Below are 21,297 nucleotides of genomic sequence, written 5' to 3'. Positions count from 1 at the left end.
TTCAAAATGAAAAAAAAAAAACGAAAAAGTTAATTTAGCAGGCTTCCACCCTAAAAAGATCTTCCCGTATTTTTTTTTTAAAAACCACAAAAACCAAGCACAGCCACGTATTTTTCTAAATAAATTTAATTTACAAAATATTTTAAAATAAAAAGTAGCATGAGACACACACAAAGGTGAGGAAAAAAAATTGCCTCATCTGTTTATATTTCATGAGCTTCAAAACTGAAGGACAAGTAGAATACGGTGCTCCTATGCTGTTTTAGAAAAAAAAAAAAAAAAAAAAAAGGGGCAGAAATCAAAATTCGGCGCAAGCAGCCCTGCAAGAAACCCTGTGAAGCAAGCAATGTTATGACAAAAGAACTTTACTTCTCCAGAACAAACAAAGTCACACACAGGACTGAGTACGTCTACATTTACAGTACACCTCCTAGCTTTTCCTTACAGCAAAATTCCTTACAGGATTTCCCTTAAAAAGACAACTTTAAAGACTTCCATCTAAAATATCAACCTATACAGATCACTCTTAAAACACATTATCTCACATACCAGTGACAAAATATTATTTCACATTATTCTTTCATATAAAAGGATCAACATTTAAACACGATCAAAACGGTTAAGAGGGATTAAAAAAAAAAAACCAAACCAAAAAAAAAAGCCCAACTTTTTGCCATTGTTACCTGTAATTGATGAAATCCTTTTAAATCGAAATGTTTCTTCTGAATGATGAAAAACATCCCTACGGGCTTGGGCAAAGTCACTGCCCTGCGTTATATTCTGGCAGTTCCCTTCTTCAGCGCACACCATGAAACAACCAAATCACCGTGAGGTGATGTTGTAGAAAACATCACATGTGACAGGAGGTGCAAGGACCTACAGATAAATGCACTGTTTCCCTTAAACTCCTGCCATACGGAGAACGTGCAATCTGGATCAGATACGCATGTACGCTCAATATAGAAAAATTTCACCTTTTTTATTGATTACAGGGAAAAAAAACCCCTATTAATCTACAACACCCTTCCCAGAATTCATTCATAATTCTACATTCATGTACTTTTACATAGCAATTATTTAAAATTTAAAACCTTGAGGGTCAGTTATTCCTTAGCACTCCGTAACGCGTTTCACATTCGATGAAGCACATTACATGAGGCGATTCCTTTGAAGCACTCCTCAGAGTTCTGGATGCTCTTCCACATCTCTTACTAGGGAAATAAACTCAGCTCTTTGATGACACCGAATAAATCTCTTGGCATTGTGCTCTGGCACTACCCATCTTTAAAAATAACTACCTGAATTATAATCCAGACTAAAATAGCACTATATTTTTACGGAAGCCACAGCCTTACAGAAGATATATCATCACCACTACAATTACTGATGTTCACTACAAAAAGAACCCATGAGAGCCATACCTCTGCAGGAAAAGTGTCAGTGCTCAAAGAGGAAATTCCAATATAAATAAATAAACTGAACATAAAATCCACTCAAAGAACTAAAGGCAGTAATCCAGTCAACAACCAGAGATTTGTTCAGCAAAAAAAATAGAATTCAATGTTTAAACAGAATGAGCGCAGTAAGTTCTCAGAGCCACGTTAGCAGTTTGGAGTACCAACACGGACTCCACTCTTCTCCCCAAAGGCCAGCATGTGGAAGAGACCAACGTTTTGCAACGTGCCGTTCTCTAGAGATATTTCTAAGAGACCTGCTTCTTCCTTCTTTGGCAACAAACGGTCAACTGAGTCGACGACTGCCAGATAAAACGTAGCCTTTAACGTAAAAGCGCCCTGCAGATCAACATACGAAAATGGCGGTACCAGACATCCAGCAGCTGTGAGGTGCAGGTATCTGCTCTTCAACTCCACTCCTCCTCCTCCGAACTGTCCTCCACCCAGCCACGATCTGCTACTTCCACCTACCAAATGAAGTACCAGCCCATGAAAGTTTACTTTGCTTATATATGAATTTTAAATAGATGTAAAGCCATAAGAATCATACCTCGTGATATTAAAAAAATAAAAACTATGTATCTAGCACATAAGCTTTCCTATTTTCTTTCACTGTCAACTGGCAATGATCCAGCCTGACCAGCAGGTAAAAACACTAACTAGTAGGGTTATCTGCAAATAAAAGAACGCCAAAGAACTAGTAGGTCATTTTTTTTCCAGGAATGACTAGTAATTCTGGTCACCCACTCAGCAAATACAGTGCTTGTTTTTCTGAATAATGAGTCCTTTTATAATCTGTTTCTTGTTGGGTGCCCAAAAACATGAAGCCCTTTGGAAAGATATTGACTTTAATGTTTTCTGAATAATCAAATGAACCAGAGGAAAAAAAAAAACAACAAACCAGCATTATTCAGAATATATATAAAAGGCACAATAATGAAAGAATTTTTAAAAGGACATTATCAAGTAAATATGCTCCAAATTCCACCTTAGTATTTTCCTAGAGTGCCTTCCAAACAGACTGGATTTTAAAAGAAAAAATTAGTTGCCAACTATTTTTCAGCCACTGTTTTGTCACAAAATCCTACAATACTTTTCTCTAGCATAGGACAGAAAAGTCAAGAAATAACGACGAGTTAGGTTTTTTAGTGTGAGAACTGCACTGACACCACTGATGTCGGGTTATTTTTAACGGTACAATTACAAAAGCTGGAAATCACGTTTCACGTCCACGTGTGGCAATACGAATACGATACACACGTACCGTCTCGAAAACTACACCTAAAGCAGCAGTTTTCAAGCCATGGAGTGTAAGGATGACAGAAACAGTTTTATTGTGAAAGGAGATGAAGGGAGAGTTAGAAAGCAGGAAGAGTAGTACTTGATAGTGTCCTTTCAGAAGGTGGCATTCAACGGCCTCGTTATTGCTGTGTATTTGCTAGCATTTAGCTCCTTACCGGATATATTTACAGCAGTCAGTCCGAACATTCCCAGAGCACAGCTCTAAATTTTACTTTAGAGATACAAACATAGAACAGTTAAACATATGTAGTCCTGTTTCAGAAACTGAACTTTTAAAGTTTAGGACTTCTATTGTGCTTCTTTGGCTAAGTCCTATTTAAATATCGATCACACTTAAAATTCTGTAACTCTGCCACTATTTAACAGCTAACAGAAATCTTTGGTGCGTTTAGGTTAAGAATCCATTAGGGTACAAGCTTCAAAACATGAACATTCAGGCAGCTCCGGCCCCTCTCCTGCAAACTGCTCAACACTGAAGCAGGCGGGAATTAAAAGAACCTAACACCGAAGTACTTCAATAGGATTTAAAGTCACCTGTGCCGTTCAGAGTTTGTAGAACTGGGATGATAAACAAACTCTTCACCACAGATCACTTGTGCTCAGGTCACTGGATAAATTTAACAGTTACAATGACATAACTATGTCAAGTTTCCCATTTTAAAGTTTCTTTAAGATAATAATTTAAGAATAGGGAAATCTGGGGAAAAATTTGCCTTAATATATAATTCTTGTGAGGAGTAATAAAGATGATAAAATCACTTCAGATACTTTCTTTGGCATAATATTCACCAAAAAAGGACAGAATAATCATTTTTAAAGCAGGCTTAAAATAGAAAGCTTGATGAGGTTAAATTATACTTGATTTCATAGTGATTACACTAGACTTACAGATCAAAATGGTTCTTTTGGAAAAAAAAATTCTTACGTCTAGTAAAGAAAAAGCTAAAAATAATTAAAGACATAAAATACTCTCAAGAGTTTGACTTTGTTTTATAAACATAGTACAAGAAAGTGAGAAACAAAACAATTTCTTTAGCAACTCACAAGAGATTTATAATTACTGGATTTTTTTTTTTTAAATAGAAGTTGAGTACTGCTCTGGAAATAATAGCCTTTAAATTTCTTCTCTATCACAGATAACCTGAAAACGGGCACGCTAATATGGGCCCCTGTTATAACTCATGGTCTAACAAGGACAAACCATGCCAATCCTTTATGACTGTTCGCAGATTAAAATCACCTTGCAAGTACTCCCATTTCTTTCAAAGTCAGAGTATGGGGCACACTTTAGAGGATAAACAAGACTGAAGAAGCAAGGAAAAAATGCATATTAAAATGATATAGTACTCACTGCAGAAAATGAGACAACACCATTGTCTAGCTCTTCCCACATAATTCAGTATTAGAGATCAAGGAAGAATTACGAGGCCAAGTTCAGGCAGCCTAATTATACTCGGGGTGATTACCAAACACCCTGTTTAGTGTCTTCATAAAACATCTGAATCACTTTTCAGAAGAATCTAGTTCCTGTGTCAGCTGGCTAAGCTCCAGAGTCTGGCAGACTTTAAAACCCCCCAAAGTGCCTGAGGGTTCAAGTAAAATTATATTTTAATTTTTATGTGAAACATAATTCAAAATTTGTGTTTTATATCCCTGCCTGCCCTTATAACTTTTAATGAATTGGGTATAGTCCTTATTCTTCCAGAATGCTTTCCATTACACTTAAAACATTAACTCAAGGCGAGATGCAGAAAGGCAATTTTTAAAAAATTAATAGCCGGATATGTAATTACATTTTTCAGTCACTATCCTTAAAAGATATTTCAGAGCATAATTTTTAAAAGACCATCTATAAGATTTTTAAAAACTCTTAAAATCACAAGAAACACTCTTTCAGTATGCATCAAAATGTGCCTAAATGTTCAAATATTACGTAAACAAACCTGATTTTCCAAAACTATGCAGAAGACGCATGAGTCCAAATAAAATATAAAATATAACTCTTAATTGCCATATCAGCCTTCTGATGGCTAATGGCTTAGTAAATTAGGTGGAATGTTACGGTCTGATCACGAGTGTTCATTGTTTGAAATATTCTGTACAGTAGGAGCTGTATCTAGCCCCAGTAAAGTTCCAAGATACGACTGGTCTCTAGGATCCAACATTTGCTCAGGCCTCACAGGATGAACAATATTCGCAGGTTGAGGAGTGAGAGTGTATTTCTCTAGAAACGACAGATCTGTTGCTCGTTGATAATCCGTCTGCTCGGGCGGCGGAGGAAGGATGCCATGTGACTGAGCAGTGTGCTGTACGAGATCGGCTTGCGGATCAGGCATCTGAACTGGTACCAGAGTCACAGGCACACATACTTCTGAAGATACATCCTGTAGCAAAGTTTTGGCTTCTGATTGATACGCTTTGGACTGTTCCACATACTCTTTAGGCTCAGTTTGGTAAACTTTGTCATCAGAGGTGTACTGCACTGGTAAGGAGACCAGCTTTTCCTCCGAAGAAGATGTCAATGCTTCTTCTGCAGCCTTTGATCCATGAACATGATCGATATGGTATTTCAGCTTGTCTTTTCGTTTAAATGTTGCATTACAGTGTTGGCAATTAAAAGGTCGAGCATCTGAATGAATAACCATGTGTTTTGTTAATGTCTTCTTAATTCTAAAAGACTGATTACAGATTTGACATTTGTAGGGTTTCTCGCCTGTGAAGACAGAGAAGTAAGAATTAGTTATTCTGAGTAACACCATGTCGTACATAAATATGCAAATACATACATGGACTATGGCACAGAGAGCTAATATAGAACAGTTTTATGTAAAAAACCCAGCATACGTTTAGCATAATTTTTTGAATCACAGGATCCATTAGAAGATTGTTTAGCAGTTATACTAGCATACCCTTCTCCTTACGTACAACTCTCTCAAGACTCGCGACTTCTGTCAGGTACACACAAAGAGAATCAGGATATAAACCAAATAAAAAAAAGAACAGACTTTAAACTGTTATGATAATGGTATTAAATGAGCTCAATTTGTACTTCTCTGTGTTTTGAAAGGACAGTGTTTTCCTTAAACATAAGGCAGGAAAAACAAATTCAAACATATGAAGACATAAGCTTTTCCAAAGAGATTTCAAATCCTTGTTTAGATTACCACTCGAAACGTAGTATTCTCTGGACCACAGAAATGATTAGAAAGTCTGGATAAATTTGGCAAGAACATACACTGGTAAACTAAAGGAAGAGGTGTAGAGAGCGTACCACAAATCTGTGACGAATAATATCAATATTTCAACTGATACATTCAGGAGGTAGTACTCAGGAACGACCAACGTATGAGAAAGAGTAAGAAGTCTCGCAGCTTCCTGCTACTCTTGCCCAGAATGCTCAACCACCATAATGAATTAAATAATTCCATCAATGTTGATGCATAAAAATGTATCTTATTGTTACCTGAATGTGTCCTAAAATGCATTTCCAAACTTGATTTCCCTTTAAAAACTTTCTTACAGACTTCACACTGGTGAAACGTTGCTTTATATCTTTAAAGAAGAGAAGACATCTCATGTTAGATTCTTTTTTTTTCCAAACCAACTAATAATGATGTTATGTGCACAGTCCTTTCTGAAATCTTTAACTGCAAAATAGCTGAATATCCAAGTTTCCAAATTTCCTCACTTACGTTCCTATTTCCTGGCATCTGCACACCAGTAAGGTCAATTAGATTCTTTCTGAAATTCCATCTTATCCTCTGCTAGGATTGGCGCTTAGTAATCGAAGAGCAAAAGGTACTAAAACTTATTTTCTGACCCCCAAAATATCCTAAGTAACACTTTTTGCCCAACATCCACAAGAGGCTTTCACTTTGGCAGAATTTGGCTATCATTAAAGTACCAGGAATGTTTTAGAGTACTGAGAAAAAAAAAGAAGAGAATAAACACACAATGTACTATACTTTCAGCATAGACACATCTATAATGGCTTCTACACAATGCTAATAAATACAAGCAGTTACAACATCATTTGAAAAACAACTAGGTCTCCGTTTATTTGAAAATCTCTGAAACGCTTATTTTTGGAGCTCAAGAAGTTAAGGACCCCCTTGCATTTTCAAATGTACAAACATAACTCGGCTTTCAAAGTTTTAATGTACTTTCGAGCCACTTATCTGCTACCAGCTTCTAAAATACCTAAGTGTGGGATAGTTCTCACAGTGTTTAAGTGATGTCTAATAACTCGGTCTTAAGTAGTCTGCAATGACAATATTACAGCAAACCATCAATTCAAAACAACATTGACACAGCTAATTAACAGATGAAAATTTTATCCTTTTTATGGTTTTATTTACTTAATTACGCTACAAAGGAAACATCTTCCTTAAATTGTGAAGACAATTTTCTGACACCCACTTCAAACCATAATAATATCTCTATCAAGACTAAGTTAATGGGCATGACAAACACACAGACAACAAGAATTCCGCAAGAACATGCAAATCCCAACAAGATCAGCTACAGTACAGAAGTATTTATGCAGCTATAAAAACCCCACACTTACTTCTGCCAAACTTTTTCTCCTAGATGAACACTTTTATAATGAACAGTAAGGTGATCTCTACGGCCAAAACATTTTCCACATTCCTCACACTGATGTGCTTTTTCACCTATAGGGCAAAATACAATAAATTTTGGTTAAATCTTCTGAAACTCACTCAATGTCTAAGAGCTGTAATTGTAAGACATATAGTAGATCCATGTTCACAAAGTCCAGACAATCCCGCTCTTCCATACCTTACTCAGAGAAGGATTCTCTGTTATCAAAGAACAAAATTCAGGAACTAGGTTGGTTCTATCAAAGTAAGGATTTTTACCACTTCTCACATATGACCGTTACTGACTGTTTGTCATTTCTACTAAGAAATTCATGTTCTTGAGTTAAGAGACACTTCTACAAACACTCACTGCCTAAGTACAAGTGAATGACTAGCAATCTACTCTCTTCATTATGACCTGAAATGAGGTATCTTCAATAATTCAGGGGCTTTAAAAGAGAAGCTTTTTTAAACATACCAGTTATCTTCAGCTACTAATTTTTAGAACTTAAAATGACATCACAGTATTTATCTGTTTAATTATCCTGGTTTACATAGTTACCTTTTTCTTTTATGCTGCTGTTTAAAAGTATCTTGATTCTTTTTAGTCATCTTGAGATCTTCCACAAAGTGGCAGAGTATTTCTTCTCATGTAAGTAGGAGGAGTGTGGACAGTCAAAGAATGTAACTTTCTAGAGAGGGGAAAAGCAAATAGAGTAGAAAAGAGGATTTTTTTTTTTTTTTTTGTACTTGAGTTTTCAAAGATTTCTTTATTTTATAGCAGACATTATGATTTCAAACACCAAAAAAGAAGCTGTCCTTCAAAACAAAGGCTCAGGAAGTTTAGACTCTGATCACTTTCATATTTTCATGCTGCCTAGAAAGTATTTTGCCTCCTAGAAGGCCACATTCCCTTTGGATCCTGTCCCAAAAAAGGAAACGTCCCTAGTGAATCTTTGCTCTTCCTATCCATTTGATGGCCTTTCTGCTCTCAGCACAACAGAAAGAGTTTTTTTTTTCTTCCTCCTCATCATCCCCATCTGGCTGTTCTTAGGGTTGACTCCCACAGTCCTCCTTTCTTCCCTTTTCCCCATCACAAAGACTTCAGAAACACCTCTTTGATGTTCTTACATTAAAGTGATCAGTGTACAAACTTTGACAGAGACTGTGACAGCTTCTTCTGTGTTGTGGTAATAAAGTTTCACACGTTGCTATTAAAAAAAAGAAATCCCAACTCATTAAAAAATCCTCCTTTTTCACTTTTGCTTTTTATTATTACTATTTTTAAAGCAATTCACTGTTACATGTTTTTGACTGTCCCTCAGCTTTCTATGTTAACATGGAGGAAACACTTGGCTTCTAAACCCTGAAAACATTTAAGATTAATCCTACTTTTGTAGACCTTAAAAACAGTGAGAGGAACTTTTACTGGACCTAAAACATTGTATGTACTGAAAAAAAAAATCCATAATTAATTTATTTGATCTTATTTCAAAACAGTAATTTCAAAGCCGATTTTCAAAGAAAATGCCTACCTGAGTGTATTTTTTTGTGTTTTGTCAGATGGTCGTGCCGAATAAATGTTTTCCCACATTCTTCACATTCGTATCTCTTGTCATCATGGTGGACTCTTAGATGAAGTCTGCATATTTATAGTCATAACCATAAAATGCAATTTTGTTAACATAATCTGTACTGCTAATTCCATGCAAAACACCAGAAAACAGAGTCTTTAATGCTTCACAGAAATATCAGGAAATAACTCTCAGTTGAGGTACGCTTAAACTGCTCTTAGAAAGCAAGAGAGAAGAGAGCTAAACTCTCCTATCTGATGTTAATTTAGCAGGACATTTTAGTCCTCTGCTTACCTACTCTTTGAATAACAAAGATGCAGAAGTCTCAGATATGCAAGAAAGTCAACTTTGATACAAGATTTGTATGGGATCCTGTGTTTAAACCACTAACATCTTGTATTAAAAATTAAATTACTTCTCGCAGATTATTAATATATTTTCCATATTTAAGCATGTTTAAAGCATTTACTAATGCTCTGAGAGTTGGAATAAATCAAAATACATACATTATGAAGAATTATGTTGACAACGTGAGTGCATATATATGTTCAAATAAGTGAGACCGTTTAGCAGCTAATTTAATAAAAATCTGTACCTGTAAGAGCTTCCATGACGAAAACTCTGCCCACAAATACTGCAAAGATGAGGCTTCTCTCCACTGTGAATTCTCAGATGTTCTTTCAAAGTTGTTCTGTTTAACAAAGGCAGCAAAATTTAATTTTAAGCAATAGGACTACCACTTCAAATTGAAACAGACTATCATTTCCTCAACTTCTTTAACTGATGGATCACAATATATCCAAATAACTGCATCAATTTATTCAGGTACACACACACACACATATTCAAAGGCAGTATGGCAACCTATCTAGTATTTACTGAACCAACTGTGTCTAGAAACAAGGTAAGCAAAGAAACAAAACATCATCCCAACATACATGTGGACAACGTACATTAAAGAAAACATCAATTTCAACACTATTCCCTACCTAGTAATTTTCTTGTTACTACATGTATAAAGCCAGAGCTTTAAAGTCTGACTTGAAGGAAGTCTAGATTATAGATGTTAATTTCACTTAACTCAGCACAAGGCTTGTTTAAATACATATATATTTATACACACATACATACGTATACACATGCAAGTCCACTTCTACTATCACCTTTCCAATGTTAAAAAAAAAAGTGCATGCAGGTGAAAATTCCTCTCGAGCAAAGGAATTGGACAATACAATTTACTGTATACACAGCTGCTAAGTGTGTGAATTAAACAAAAGAGAATTCTTTGATCTCCTTCCAGTACTACTTATAAATATTACTGTTCAAATATTTTTTAAGCTTTACACAAAACTTTATCTTTTCTAATGAAAGCAACAAGATTTAAATGTTTAACTGCCTTACATAACGTAAATGAAGCTTGAAGTGTGTAAACATAGACATTTTCTGAAGATAAATTCTGTAGTTCAAAGTGAGCTTTATAGAACTGAAATACTATCTGTGCCTTATAGCTTGTTTTTTTCTTTTAACAAATACATACTGTATTGACCAAACTACTAGAAAACACACACCACCAATAACCCCCAGTAAGGATAAATCTTTCTCTTACAATACTTCCAGGGGTCTTTACCAGTCATTGGAAAAAATTTAAAAATCGAGACAACATACTACAGTACATGGTTTCATATTCCCCCAGATAGGGGGGACTGGAATCTTAGTCACAGTTACTGAGATGAAGCTGTATTCTGTCAAAAAAAGAAGAAAAAAAAAAAAAAAAAAGGCTTATTGTTTCCTAACCTAAACATAAATCACCATTTGGAAAACTTTCAAGAAACTTTCAAGATCTCTTTTATAGAGCAGTGCAAGACACCTGGACTGAAGCCATGTTAACAACTGTTAAAAATTCACATTTTTCTCTCATATGTGTAGAATAGAAACGAGATGGGAGGGAAGTCTTACTTCTTCAGCTTTTCTATGCTCTTTTCCTACATACTAGAATTTATGAGCCAACTTTCAGAGCTTCCACTTTTCAAAGCGCTAAATTAACTTTTTTTCCTCCATTTAGAGAAACAGTAGCAAAACTGACTTTTGCTACTGCTGTAGTAGTAGCAGTAGTAACCGCTACAACAGTTTTATTCCGTCTTCCATGAAACCCTGTTCATAGAAGTCCAATTTCTTCTTAGTCATTCTCACCAGTGTTCCTCATCTTCCTGTCCTCATCAGTGTATTTACCAAAATATCCTTGTCAGAAAACTCTTTCCCAGACAAATGCAAGATGTTCCTGTACAACACAGGAACCCTAAGTGGAGTGAATTAGAGGTACGACTTTCTTAATATAGTTCTGCCTCATAACCTGTAGTTGTCATCCTTAATTTTAGAGGTCATCAGAAAATTACATGCTACCCATGGCTCCGACACTACTTTTAACAGACTAGCCTTCTGAAATGGTCTAGTTTATATTAAAACCTCAAAGCCAAAATATATTCAGAATCAAATCACGCTAAATATTCCTAAATATTCGCTGAAGTTCAGGTAGTCAAGCAACTCCTTACCGTTCCCTAACGGATTTTCCACAGATGAAACATGTCCACTTTCTCTTTCCTCCATGAGTACATTCTATATGGCGTTTCAGATTTCCTGTGTCATTGAACTGGCGGCCACAGATATCACAAGGAAAAGGCCCTACAAGGAGACAGACACACAGAGTATTATGAACTGTCAGGGAAATCAAACAAGACTGGTTACTTGTGAAAACTCTGATCAATGTAAAAGGCAAAAGTTTTGTCTAATAAACAATTAATGTACAGTCATCATACTTTAATTAGACTTTGTGCACTTTCTGCTCAACTAAGTTATTTGTAACATCTGGTATTTTGGCAAGTTTCATGATTGTAAAGCAAAAATTTAGAACTAATAGTTAAAAGTAATTAAGCCCACTTAACTGAAAAATATTCATTACGATCACCAATCTAATTCCTACTTTGGAACTTGGTCTTTGGAAAACCTCAGGAAGAATGTGGCTCCATAGCTGAGAACCAATTTCATGCAAAAAATTTCTAAAACAAAACTAACCTCAATTCTTCTTCCCAACCAAGATTTTGCATTTATTTAGGTACAATACAATGCATCAAAAAGACAGCTGAATAGAAAAGTAAAAAACCAACCGCAAAAAAAACCCAAACCAAACCAAGCTTCCCGCAAAACTGGAAAAGAAAGAACTGGAAAAGGAGGTGGGGTGGAAACCAGACTGATCGGGACATACGTAGAGTGGTGAGGAAGGTTTTACTTTAAATCTATTGTTTACATGTCAGAAGGAGGTTTCTATACCGAGATGGAATTTTTCTTGATGTTTCAGCCTTGCAAATCGGGATTTAAAGTGCTCTTCGCAGTAGGTACACTTAAAGGGTTTATCCTGAGTGTGAAGGATCATATGCTCTTCCAAATGAGGTCTTCGTGTGAAAGACTTTTTACAAATCTAAAATGATAATACACTTTGTCAACGACACATCAGTTGTAACAAGATTTTTTTCCTACTCATAAACTCTATCAGTTCAGTTCATCTGCTCTCTGCAGGAATGTAAGATTAAACACGTATTCTTCAAAAGCGTACTATATCCCAACTTGTAAAGCCTTGCAGTCAACATAAAGAAAATCTGTTCTATGTAAACCCTCGTGGATTGCACTATATAAATTAGGATGCTGGCCTATAGCAGCCTACATTAAATTACTGGCAACTCCTGCGTAGAATTACATGTTCCACCCTGCTTCTTCCGACCGACTCCAGCACTTACCAGACTCTTTTCCTAGGCTGTTTCAACCCAGGAACTCAGCAGAAACTAACCCAAGCAAAAAAAAGCAAACAGCTTTGGCTTGGTTTTGGATGCTGTAACAGCTCAGTTAGACTGTGGTAAAAGCTGTTGCAGTATAAGCTACTGCAGAACGAGAGTAATACCTGTTCCTTTATTTCCTCTGGGAAATTCTCTGACAGCATATATTAAAGAGAAAATGCCAAGACCAACAAATAAATATAGCTCTGGTGTTCACTCATGGATTACAGCATAAATCAACAACTTGAAGAAATCCTGCAGCTTACAACTGTGGCTCCTCAGCCCTTAGAACATACTAAACAACCTGAAAACAGAGTCACAGCTCAGAAGAGTTCTGCTCTTCCTTCAACTGCTATAAAAGTTAAAATTCTACCCTTGCTTTCAATTCAAGTCCATTTTCAATGCACACAAGCAGTACAAGAGAAGCAGCTTACTTTTTAAAAATTCCTACTTAACACAAAGTTAAGATTTTCAAGCAAAACAAAAAAAATAATAAACCCAAACCACAAAGAAGTGTTTACCAAATCATTCATCTGGTAAGAGTACTTTCTGAGAAATGAACATCAACAATGTTGCACAATTGATTCCCACTATTACAATTTTTCTTATCTAGTAACAAACAGAATCTGTAATATGTTCAGACAACATAACTTCTCATCTAGAAGAAAACACCCTTTGGTTCACCAGGTAATACCTCCAACCACGGCACCATCACAAACAGAGCGAACGCTACAGACTCCTATAGCTGATCTTTCCCCATCGCCTACTCTATGTTTGTAAGTGAGAGTTCACAAACAAAGCAAGATTAGTAATTATGTTACGGACATACAGGGGCACATAGCTGTTTGCATAAACAAAACAGCTGCCCTGGAAATTAAAAAAGAAAAGTAAACTGATAAACAACAAAACTCCATATTTGAAACCTTAAAACATTTGGCAGCAGACAGAGAGAGAATGGAAGTTCTATAAACCCCTTTTTACACTAGATGTAGTTTCACACATATAACTCTCCTGGGGAAAATCAAGGAAATGATTCTCTGATTTTAGAACTAGAGATAAATTTAGTACAAATTTACAGCTCTGTCGATATGCATATACAACTACATGAGAAAGTATTGCATATTTAACATACATCTTCCTCACTGTTGAGAGAGCCTTCCAAAAAAGTATGCCATATGATCAGTGTTTGATGTGCATAACTAATGGGAGAGGAAACACTCCGTTTTTAAAGTGTTCATAACACTCAAGTCTAATCATCTGCAAATTGATGTATTTTAACAATCGTAATAACTGATCACATTAAAAAACAGTGCCTTCAACTATTTCAGAATTCTATTTGGTATTAGGTACCCGGTCACAAGCTGTAGAGTTAAATCAGCACAGAAAGAGGAAATTTATACCATCACTTACAAAGCTTACTGAGATGTCACCTATCCTACTTTCACTTAAGTATTCAAGTCACAAAACATAGTATCTATACAAAAAAACCCAAAAGTATTACTTACATCACATTTCCAACCTTCACTCTTTGTCTTCTTGATAGAAAGAAATTCTTGTAGATTCTCTGGATGAAACCTAGGAGAAAGACAGAAGCTGAAAGTGGTTATACCTTCCTAAGACGAAGATCACCCAAACACTAAATATCCATTTCTAAACTGAAAGTTGATGACCAAACCAGCACAACAGAATACTGATAATTAAACAAGTCTAAAGGCACAAGTAACTGGGAAGTAGTGTTGACTATAGGCTCATGTAGAATCTCATATGACAATCGGTAAGACAGAGGACAGTTTCAACTGTAATGCTTTATGGATATTTAAAAAGAAAGAGAAAAAAAAAAGCAGTGTGTAAATGATGATATGTCATAATCAGACCTGTCATAAACAAGTTATTCACCTAAAAGATTCTGCATGGAAATGGTTTATCCACTTACTATCATTAACAGTACAGCATCAGCATCTAAAACCAAAGAAGGTATTTTACTCTTCCTTTAAGGTAAAAGGAACACAGGTAATTATTAAGACTGCTGTGTTGTGACTGTCTGTGCTAGTTAACCTGAGCATGCTAAAGCTGACAGCAAAAACCTACCACAGAACTCCCACAGAGTCGCTATTGCTCTGTAATCAGTCCCCACAGACTCCTTACGGCAGGTTATATCCACCCATACTGCCAATTCCCGTGTCCGTTGAAAAGACGCTTATTTGAAATAAGTTTTAGAAATCATGCAGAATATGCTGTGTGCATACTTTTTGAACTGAAAAACCCCCAGTTCATCAGAAATGCAAGATAAATTTGCTTATACTTGCCTCCTCACGTGCTTCGCTAAAGTCTTTTTGCTTGCATGTAGCTTATTGCAGTAGGGACATTTGTGTTCCTTTTTATGAAAGTCGGTATCGCTAGAGTGTTTCTTTCTGTGTACTGTCAGGTTGGACTTCGTTGAATAGCGCTGATGACAGATATCACACTCAAAAGGCTTCTCACCCGTGTGTACACGTGTATGGCTCTCATATTTGCCTGTACAACAAAAATCCATCAGCATAAACATGACAGGTATCACCCACAACAAACACATCTGTTTCACCAGTTGTGAAGTATCTTTTCAGAACAGAGGACGGCCTTGCAGCAAACTGGTGTTTTTAAGGTACTTTCAAATAAGGAAACACTGCATGAATAATACAGACCCTCGTAAGCCATCTATATTTGGGACCCAAGATACTACCATAAGCAAAGCTACTACTCTCCCATTTCTTTCACACAGTTTGTATTCCCTCTTCTGTTTACCAGTTTTATTTTTCTGAGGGTAGAATTCCATCCTACACCGAGGACCTACCTACCTCAAGTCAATAACAGGCTCTTTGTACCAGATTTTTATTTTTCTCTGTAGAATATGCATCATACTTCTAGGAGTCATTTAAATAATAAAACAAAAAGTACTATAGCTCACAAATTTAAAATACAAGTCAATTGTCTACCGTAACACAAGCGTATAAAGAAATACTTTATGTATCACTTGTTTGAACGCTATTTCTGATATGTTGGAACTTGTTTAGCAACATGTAATACATAGCAACATGTAATACACTTAGAATACTTAACAGCATACCAGTGAGACAATCCAGAAATTCTGATCTTCACTGTCTAGGCCAAAGAAAAAGCTCAGTTTATCTCCCATACAAATAGCACCACCGTATGGTAAAAAAGGAAAGAGATCAAGCTAACTTGTTCTTACCTATTCGATCAAATTTTTTGTCACACTTGGGACACTGCAGTAGCTTTTTGCTACTGCTTTGAATGATGACTGGAGTCAAGCCTTCAGGAATATTTCCCACCGAATCAACTGCCTCAGAACCCTCTTCGGTATCATTCTGTTCTTTTTCACTTTGTTCTTCAGACTCCGAATCATCCCCTGACATTTCTTCTTCCTGTCCTTCTTCATCAGCATTGGATTCACTTCCACTGTCTTCAAATTCGCTTCTATCAGATGTTTCCTTGTCAGAACCGACTTTTTCCAAATTACTGTCAGAGGCATCACCACTTTCATTGTCACTATTATCAAATTTAGCTGGACACTTACGATTTCTCATAGACCGTCTAGTGGAAAAGTCGGCCTTCTCAACCATTTTTAACCCATGTTTTCTTTCCACTGAAACCGATCTGTGGGCTTTGGCCAAATGATTTTCTAAGGACTTCTTGTAACAGAAGCTTCGACCACAGAAAGCGCACTGATGACTATTTAACAGTTTACCCGTCAGTTCACTGAGTGTTTCTGCTGGTGTAGGTGCATCAGTTACCACATCAGTCTGTATGCTAGAAACACTTTCGTTATTTAGTAACTTCACTGCATCTATGATATCTAAAAATTTTGCTGCTTCCAGCACTAACGGAATTTCGTTTTTATACACAAAAAACTCAGAGGTGTAGAGAAACTCAAGCAAATGCTGAAAGACAGAATGAGTTACATGATCTAACGTGACGACATCGGTGCTTGGGTTTTTGCTCAAGCAGGCATGGAAATAACTACTTCCAACAGCCACCACAACCTTGTGAGCACTAAATTCTTTTCCCTCTACAATTATGAGTAAATCACAAAACGATGGATGTTTCTGTCTATCGTCATTTAAGTATTTAAGTAGATTTTTGTTATACTGCAATGAGCTTAGGAGCTTTCTTTGTTCTGATGACGGTGAAAGTTCTTGGGAAGATTCAAGCTGATGCGCAGGAGTTATCCCTGCAGACTTTGAGACAACTTCTTGTGCAGAGTCGGCTACAGAACTCTGTTTTGAAGTATCTTTCTCTTGGCCAAGACGAACCTTTTCGTTTAGATTTGCAGCGAGCCGTCTCCTTTTCTTCATTGCAGAATGGCAACTTCAAGATCAGGAGCTTCATTGATGACGGGGAAAAAAATCCAGTGAAGACTCGGTTCTGCTGCAGACCTTGAGAAAGCACGTAACAGGAATTTCATAATCTGCAAAAGAATTATGAGAAAAATTACTCTTAGCTGTGTCTGCATTTCACTCTTAGTTTTATCCACCCTGCACACTTTAAGCTTTTATTAAACCACTGAACTCTCATCACTTCCCGTTCCAGACCGTGGCATAAGGCTACTCGGAGCGAGTGCACCGACACTCCCTATGATTAGACCTGAAGTGACAGCCGCGGCTGGTTTTGCTCCTCTCCCAGACGGATACAGCCTGGGAAACGCTGCGGGATGGGCGCACGCCGTCGCTGCTATTATTGCCACACCGAAGCGCGTTCGCTTCCCGTTTAACCCCGAGGAACCGAGCCAACCCTTCTCCTTTTCCCGCCGGGCGCGCGTCCCCCGCCGCCAGACCCACGGCCCTCTCCCCGTGGCCCGTCACCGCCAAGCGTCAACCCCGCGGCCGGGCTCCCGCCTCCCTCGGCCTGGGCCGCGGCCGCTGCCTTTGTCCCTGGGCCAACCTGTCCGCTGCGGAGCCCGGGGCCCTGCGACATCGAGCTGGAGAGGGAATGGCGGGGGGGGGGGAGGGCAAAGAGGGCGCCCCTTCCGAGTGGGGCGTAAAATGGCCGCGCCCCTCCACCACCCCCAGCCTCCCGCACCTGCGCGGCGCCGGGCGCTCGGCGGGGCCCGCTCGGCCGCTAAACGCCGCTGCACCCCGCGGCCGCCGCAACCGCTTCCGCCGCTTCCGGGTCCCGGCGCCGCGCGCAGCCTCGCTGCGCAGCCGTCGCCGCCGCCGCCGCCGCCGCCGCCACCGCCGCCGCCGCCGCCACCGCCGGTGGGGGGAGCGGACGGCGGTCGCTTCTGAGCGTGCGCGGGGACGGCGAGCGGTCCCGCCCGCCAGGAAAAAAAATGGGCGGGAAGGGCGCGCGCCTGGGTTCGCCTCAGCATTTAAAAAAAATCTGTGCAAAACCAAGGAATATTGTGCTTAAACAGCAGTCCCTCGCAGATAATTCAGAACCTCCAAGCTGCCAGTAGTTCTCCTCAAAAATCTTGTTTCGCCTTGGTCTTGTGTGTTTTGAAGGACCTCACATATGTGAAATTGTGAAATTTCCCGGTTTTGGGCTTCCCGGGTGGCAAAAAGAGCAGGCCCCATGCGTGCCCCACAGCTCGGGTGAACACTCATGTGGGGATACAGTTCGTCCGCAATCAGAAGACATTCTTCTGTCGGTTCATTATATTTTTAGCATTCTGAAGTTAACCGACTGCTAGTGACAATGTGACACTGAAAATGTAAGGATGAAACGCAGGATTCAACTCTATTTCACGGCACGTGTTCTGTGTTCGTGGTTTGTAAACTGGTAGCATTAGCGTAATAAACACTACGTGACTTTCAGGTGTTGCATTTTTTCAATAAAAATACTGAAAATTCTCAGTGTTTGTTACCTCTGATTGTTGCTATGCACTCAGGCCTCATGTATTTTAAGTGACATATATAATAATTTAGATTTTTTTTCACTGTAATAGTACATCAAAATCAAATTATATTTTAATATTCAATTACTTCAAATAATATTTTAAATAGTATAAATTCTTTCATCCAGTTATTCTGAGGTGAACCGATGGCATCAATAAGTGATAACAGAGCAATCAATATTACTATGCTTTTCTTGCACTGATGTCAAAAATCTACTTATCTCTGGGGTATCTGCCCTTTTAGGGTGTTGCTTGTGCTTGCCCGACTTTAATTTCTATAGAGTCATAGTTAAACTGTACGTAAACTGTGAAAATAAGTTTCTCTATTTTCATTTTGCATGGGAAAGGGAAGTTTTGAGAGCAACACTGTTTCCATAGCAAATATCTTCAGGTTGGAAGTATAATGCTTTATGGGTTTTAATGAATAAAATATGTGAGGAAAACGTGTCCTTGATGAGAACCATTTTGCCAACAAGCATAACCAAGATCAGAAACAGTTCCGAAAAATCATACAATGCTAAGGGATCCATTACCATGGCCGGCATCGCTACAGTAATTACACTCTGGAAACAAAATGTCCTTGAACTCTCAGGTCATTATGGGTTTTTTTTCAGCATTAATTCATTTATAGTTGAAGTGGTACAGGCAAAATTTAAATATGTTAATCCTTTTTATTTCAGTGGTTATTCACACTAAATTTTCTTGGCAGCTAATAGACATACATAAAAAGGCTGACATATATTAATTAGAGACAGCATCAACTGAAGAATAAGTACTTGCTCACCTGTGTGAGACTGTACGTAATTTGCAAATGCAGCTGTTTAGATTTGTCCAAGGAAAAAAAAAATGTATTTATCAAATAAATATTCTTGAAATGTTGGAAATTAAGAAGTAGCTTTGTGCAAGAGGGCTTGCTGTTGGAGGAGGCAGTTTCATCTTGAAATACTTGTTTTCCAGCTCAAAATCTTAACTTCTGAGGTACAGATATTTGAATCAAATGCAATTTAAACAATAATCAGATAAGGAAACAACTCTGATGTTAAGCACTTAGCTGCCAACTAAACAAAAATAAGATTACATAAAAATAGCATGCAAGTTTTAAGACCTGGCTGAGTAATTTCAATTGATTCCCAATATATTCTTCAACAGCTGTGCACTGTAAGTACCCAGTTATAAATCTAGGAGCATAAACGTTCACATCGCCTTCTAAACGCCCGCCTTTACTTTGGCCACGACGTTTAGCTAAGGTAAACGTCTATTTCTCTAGGAATTTTAGAGCTCATTTGCGATGGGTTTGTGGTGTATGACACTGCTGAACTGTGACCGATGCTGTCAATTCATCCTTTTTGTATCCCAGATGTGTCAGTGGACCTAGGAAAGAACCCACAAAGCCTATACTTCCTCTAGTCTGAGACTTTTCTGCATTTTATTGCCAGTCACCGCATACACACAAATGTTTTCAATTAGGCTGTGAAGTGAAAGGGTTATAAGATTGTCTAGAGACTCCAGCAAGTTTTCTAGCCAACAGTGCTGAAGAAAGCCCATTGCTGGAACCATTGCCAAGAAATTCTTTCAAACAGGCCATGAAAAGACCACCCCGATCTCTCCATTCGGGTCTCTCTGGGACACTAATCAACTGGAGGGTTGTCGTGCTATTATGGATGTTTGGCGTGTGAGTCCTGTTGATCAGGCTTCTCCTCTTGTCCCCTCTCTAAAAGTGCAGCAAGTGAAATGTGTAGAGAAGTTGCAGAAAGCTGTGTGGCTACAGACCCCACGGAGCAGATTTCCTCCCGGCAGGCTATTCCGGTGCAGACCCGAGGTGAAATCAGCAGGGGCCAGCAACAAGAAACTCACTTGTTCTACAGGTAGATTCATAGATGTGCTGTGTTGGCTTTGCGCTTTGAAAAAATGTACCAGCTGGAGAAGTCTTTGGGTAGAGAGAAGTTGCCCGTGTACCTTCCTGCCAGCACTTACGGCACTATCACCCGTGCCTGCTCCGTCTGACCTGCTAGTGCTCAGAAGCCCGGGGGAAAGGAGGCACAGTGGGAAGAAAGCCGAAATTAAAAAAAAAAAAACAAACCAAACACTAGGGGAAATACCTGCTCTGCCCCTCTGCTGATATGTCTCGAGCAGTGTTAGAAAAATCACTGTAAATTAAAGCCGTGCCCCCTGCCTGAAGATGTGCAAAGAAGAAACAAGGACTTGCATATTTTTTTTCTGTTATTTTAGTCCATGCTTTCAACAGAACAAATTAAACCTTTTGCAGTAATACACCACTAGCATCAAAGAGTAATTTCCTATAAGCAAGGCAAGAATTGGGGAGAAATGTAATCTCTTTTATTAGTTCAGATGGCGTATGTGACTATCTGAACTAAAACCAGACCGGCTTTGAGTATGTGACCTCAAGAAGGCTTCACATGCCCGAAATCATCTTTATTTTTCCAGTCATATCAGCTTTATTGATACAACTTATTGACTCTCCCAGTTAACTTTGCCTTGTTTATAGCCTTAGACCATCACGACTGCAACAATATTATCGAATTCCCAGTAAAACAAGCAAAACCAGACTTTCCCGTACAGAAATAATCTTGGCTCTCAAAAACCTATTATGAAAACTGATAGGGTTTTGAATAGCTTGAAAAGGTTTCTCTA

The 21,297-nt window shown here is 38.1% G+C and overlaps 1 protein-coding gene across 1 annotated transcript; it reads right to left on the bottom strand.

The window, feature by feature from the left end:
* Window positions 1-108: 108 nt before the first annotated feature.
* Window positions 109-17,883, bottom strand: ZBTB41 (zinc finger and BTB domain containing 41). Its single transcript, XM_086753405.1, has 11 exons — window positions 17,694-17,883; window positions 15,985-17,220; window positions 15,062-15,269; window positions 14,261-14,330; window positions 12,256-12,403; window positions 11,481-11,610; window positions 9,527-9,622; window positions 8,893-8,999; window positions 7,324-7,429; window positions 6,220-6,308; window positions 109-5,469 (listed from the first exon to the last, which is right to left on the bottom strand). The coding sequence occupies exons 2-11, from the start codon at window positions 17,105-17,107 to the stop codon at window positions 4,826-4,828; spliced, it is 2,721 nt and encodes a 906-aa protein (XP_086609531.1). The 5' UTR covers window positions 17,108-17,220; window positions 17,694-17,883; the 3' UTR covers window positions 109-4,825.
* Window positions 17,884-21,297: the final 3,414 nt, after the last annotated feature.

This window comes from Chlamydotis macqueenii, chromosome 8 (genome assembly GCF_036417535.1).
Source record: "Chlamydotis macqueenii isolate bChlMac1 chromosome 8, bChlMac1.mat, whole genome shotgun sequence".
In the NCBI taxonomy this organism is placed as follows: Eukaryota; Metazoa; Chordata; class Aves; order Otidiformes; family Otididae; genus Chlamydotis; species Chlamydotis macqueenii.
The sequence above is the reverse complement of the archived record's forward strand: the minus strand, read 5'-3'. Positions and strand labels throughout refer to the sequence as shown.